The sequence below is a fragment of the Bison bison genome, unplaced genomic scaffold (assembly GCF_000754665.1).
Source record: "Bison bison bison isolate TAMUID 2011002044 unplaced genomic scaffold, Bison_UMD1.0 scf7180017864322, whole genome shotgun sequence".
Classification (NCBI taxonomy): Eukaryota; Metazoa; Chordata; class Mammalia; order Artiodactyla; family Bovidae; genus Bison; species Bison bison.
Window position 1 is genome coordinate 4,566,921 of NW_011494894.1, and position 4,218 is coordinate 4,571,138.

General features: G+C 34.4%; 1 protein-coding gene across 1 annotated transcript in view; it reads left to right on the plus strand.

Annotated features, from left to right (window-relative positions):
• The window catches only part of TPR (translocated promoter region, nuclear basket protein), a 62,671-nt gene that overhangs the window by 47,678 nt on the left and 10,775 nt on the right, over nucleotides 1-4,218 (plus strand). The window contains exons 43-46 of the mRNA XM_010853070.1: nucleotides 1-33; nucleotides 1,518-1,702; nucleotides 2,824-2,892; nucleotides 3,005-3,099. Coding sequence (XP_010851372.1) covers nucleotides 1-33; nucleotides 1,518-1,702; nucleotides 2,824-2,892; nucleotides 3,005-3,099 — 382 coding nt within the window. The remainder of the gene's footprint in view (nucleotides 34-1,517; nucleotides 1,703-2,823; nucleotides 2,893-3,004; nucleotides 3,100-4,218) is intronic.

Consider the following 4,218-nt stretch of genomic DNA (forward strand, 5'->3'; position numbering starts at 1 on the left):
GTAATCAGAGAGCAGCTGATTCTCAAAACAGTGGTGAGATTTTGTTTAGTTTTTCTTTTGTTATTGAACACTTTTAACATTTTACTTAATTTAATATTTTAACCTAACATTTTCTAAACTAAGATTCCACTTAATTATCACATAGGTAGTAAAACTTAGTAAACTGGCAAGGGAAAGATTGGCTCTTGTTCTTGCTTTGTCATATTATTCTCATAAAGTCTATTGTGTTTACATCTAAAATGTAGTCATTATATTATTTTTTTCTACCTCATTGGAATACAGTGAGATTCAGACTTTTTAAATCTATAAAGTATTATAAATGCCATGTGTTGCTTCTGCTCATAAGTGTACAATTAAATCAAGGACTTCTCATAATAGTAATAGCAATTCACAACCAGGAGAGGTCAGTCTAGTCAAGCTGCAATGTTTCAAGATTTGTGGGTATCAGTTTTAAAATATTGTCCAGTTTTCTGGTAAATAAGAGACTTTTTCATCAATAGAGCATGCTTTTTGTTAATTGTTGAAAAGATGAGTCCTGGCAATCAGCTAAAAGTTGTAGGCAGTAAAGAATTATAGAATTCATAGAAAATAATTTTCTTTTAGAATCATTTTTAAATGTTTTTTGAAGACTCTGTGATCATCTGGTTTTGATATTCTGATTTTAACAGATAATACTGAGCCAAAATCAGTAGTAATATAATAAAAAACCTTATATATGTAGACTAGTGGGAAAACAGAATATCTGAGTTTTTGTGTAGGCCTGTGTATAAAAATGTAAATTGTATACTCATTTGAATTAAGGAAAGGAAAGGCAAGCAGTCTTTTCAACTTTTAAATTTTTTAAGAGAATGAATATTGAACTATATAATGAAAAATAGTATTGCTTTTTAAGGGAGATAAGGAGCTAAGGAGATTAATTGTAATAATTTACATCTTTAAAGCGTTTTATGGATTTAAGAAATACCTTTTTTGTGTCACATAATTGGGTTATAGAGGGAAAGTTTTTGCCTAACATTATCACTGAAAGCTAAGTCTTGAGAGCATGAGTGTTCATAACCTTTTTTCCTTAATACAAAGCATAACAGATGCTCATTGAATACTTACTGGGGAAATTCTTACAATAAGCTTACCAGGTTTTAACTACCAGTGAAGAATCTGAAAAGCAGAAGCAAAGTGATATAACTAGGTTAAGTGTTAAAAGGTACTAAGTGTTAAAATGTTTATCTTGTGTTAAGCTAAGTGCTTTCTGTCCATTATTTGAAATCTTCAGAAAAATGTTTCTTACGGGTTATATTTTTGTTTCATGAACCAACCAAAGAAATAGAAGGAACTTGCTTAAGGCTGTACAGCTGTTAATTGCATACCTGTTATCTCTGGGTCTGCCACACCTCGCTATTTTTTTATGAAAATATTAGTTAGGTGAACATTCATAGTGTTAAGAATTATAGTTCTAGCGATTGTCCAGATTACCTTATTGTAAACTTAATAGTTCAGAATAAAATTCTCTTTTCCTATAGGCGAAGGAAATACTGGTACTGCAGAGTCCTCTTTTTCCCAGGAGATATCTAGAGAACAGCAGCCATCATCGGCATCTGAAAGACAGACCCCCCGAGCACCTCAGTCACCAAGACGCCCACCACACCCACTTCCCCCAAGACTGACCATTCATGCTCCACCTCAGGAGCTGGGACCGCCAGTTCAGGTATTAAAAGTACTAGTCACTTTGAACATTTTACTTTGAAAAATGTTGGTTTTTTCTCCCTTTCTTTCCATTAGCTATTACTTTGTTTTTCCCCAGGAATTAAGTGAACTTTTTAATGTTTTGGTACATTTTTATAAAATTTTTGAGCTGAAACTAATCTCTGAATTATTTTCCCTGAAGTATGGCAGACGGGGACTTTGGAAAAGCAAGGCTTGCTAAAGTCTTGTATAAGTTGAAATGATTATATGCAGAGAAAATAAGGGTCTGCTGTTTTTACAGGTTAAAAAAGAAATTTTTACTGGATTTTGATTAAAATATATTTCAGCAGCTGACCCATTTGTTTTGAAGGTTTCTTTCTCCAAGGTGCATGAATTATTTTTAAAATACATTTCTGTTCTTAACAGATCTTTTTTCTTCTTTTTTTTTGGAATCACACATATTAATACCCACTGTTCAAGTTCATGATAGTGTGCATAACCCTTTACATGAGACACTCTTTGTAGTAGGGTTGAACATCTCTATCAGAAGCTCTTGAAGAAACAGCTGGAAAAGTACAAAGGATCTATTAATCATGTAGCTTGAGTCTTTGTAGTATACTAAACACTGTCAAGGGTAGATTTTACCAAAGTACCACTGGTGAAGATAAATTTTCTCATTTTCTGAAAATATAAAGTCTTAGAGGATTATTTATGGATCCTGCAATCTCCATCTCCATCAATTTTTAATTGTCTAAATTTGGAAACAGTTTACAAGTATTCAGTACCACTGTTTGAACTTTAAAGGATAATTCAGGTTCAACATCCAAACACTTAAAGAGATAGAAACTAACTTAGTTATCAACAAATAACAAGGACCAGAGTTTGGTTTTACATAGTGATTAATATTATCTACTGGTTAATAAAATATTTGTTGGTTAATATTATAGTCTGTATAATTAAAAACATGTCACTGTTTACAAAATAGACTTCTTTAATACTGGTACAAGATTAGTAGCAGTTTAAGAAAGGTTCCAATGATTACATTAATCTGCTAACATTTTAGTTATTTTATTACCAGCCTGGTAGCGTTTGGTGTTTCTTTCATTGCCTAATTCCTTAAATGAAATTCCTTTCTTGACACAGAGAATTCAGATGACCCGAAGGCAGTCTGTAGGACGTGGGCTTCAGTTGACTCCAGGAATAGGTGGCATGGTAAGTACCTACCTCTCATGTAAAGGTGATTTATTTGTTCAGCGATTATTTGTCTTGTCCATACAGATGCTCCTATCATGCCTGCTAAGTACTTGTTTTCTGTCTTTTTTAGCAGCAGCATTTTTTTGATGATGAAGATAGAACAGTTCCAAGTACCCCAACTCTTGTGGTGCCACATCGTACTGATGGATTTGCTGAAGCAATTCAGTAAGTTAATGAGATAGAACCACACTGTGACTAATAAAACTCTTTCCCTCTTAACTTGATTACATTTGATGATGGATACATTCTTTGTTAAGTTCTATACTGGGTACGAGGGTTTTAGGTGGCTCAGGGGTTAAAGTGTCTGCCTGGAATGCGGGAGACATGGGTTCAATCCCTGGGTCAGGAAGATCCCCCTGGAGAAGGAAATGGCAACCCACTCCAATACTCTTGCCTGGAGAATCCCATGGAGGGAGAAGCCTGGTAGGCTACAGTCCATGGGGTCGCAAAGAGTTGGACACAACTGAGCAACTTCACTTTCACTTTTCATACTGGGTACTAAGCACTTGAGAGTAGAAGGGTTGAGGATGTAGTGTTTGAGAAAATCACATCGAGAAGAATGAAATACAGTTGCTTCCATCAGAAATTTAAAATTTAAAGGCAGTATGCAGTGGTTAAGAGCATGGGCTTTAGAGTTAGAATGTCTGGCTTTGGAACCTAGCTATACTGCTTACTTGCTATATCAAGTTACGTGTATTCTCTGTACCTGAGTATCTTCATTTTATTAATGAGAATAACACAATATTTCTTTACCTCATAAATTGTGAGAATTAAATGAATTTATGTTACCATATTTATATAATATCACCTGCACATAGTAAGTGCTTTATATCAGATGTTGGTGAAAGTGTTAATAATTATAGTCATCATAATGGATAATACTGTTGTGTAAGCTAAGCTTATGCACAACTAATGATAATCTTAACACTCTAGAATAGAGGAATGAGCAAGAAGCTTTGTTTATAAAAATGAAGGAGTGATTTTTACCAACACATAGGGGAAAAGAACCAGAGGACTTAATGGGGACAGCATTAAATTGAGTCTTGAAAAAAAATACCTGAAGCTTACTGAGCATTCCCATGAATCAGTATTTTAATCTTCATAACTGTGAGACTGATCACACCATCGTGGTTATCGGGTCTTTCAGATCTTTTTTTTTTGTATAGTTCTGTGTATTCCTCTGTGGTCACTCACCTAGAGCCAGACATCCTGGATGAGAAGTCAAGTGGGCCTTAGGAAGCATCACTACGAACAAAGCTAGTGGAGGTGATGGAATTCCAGTAG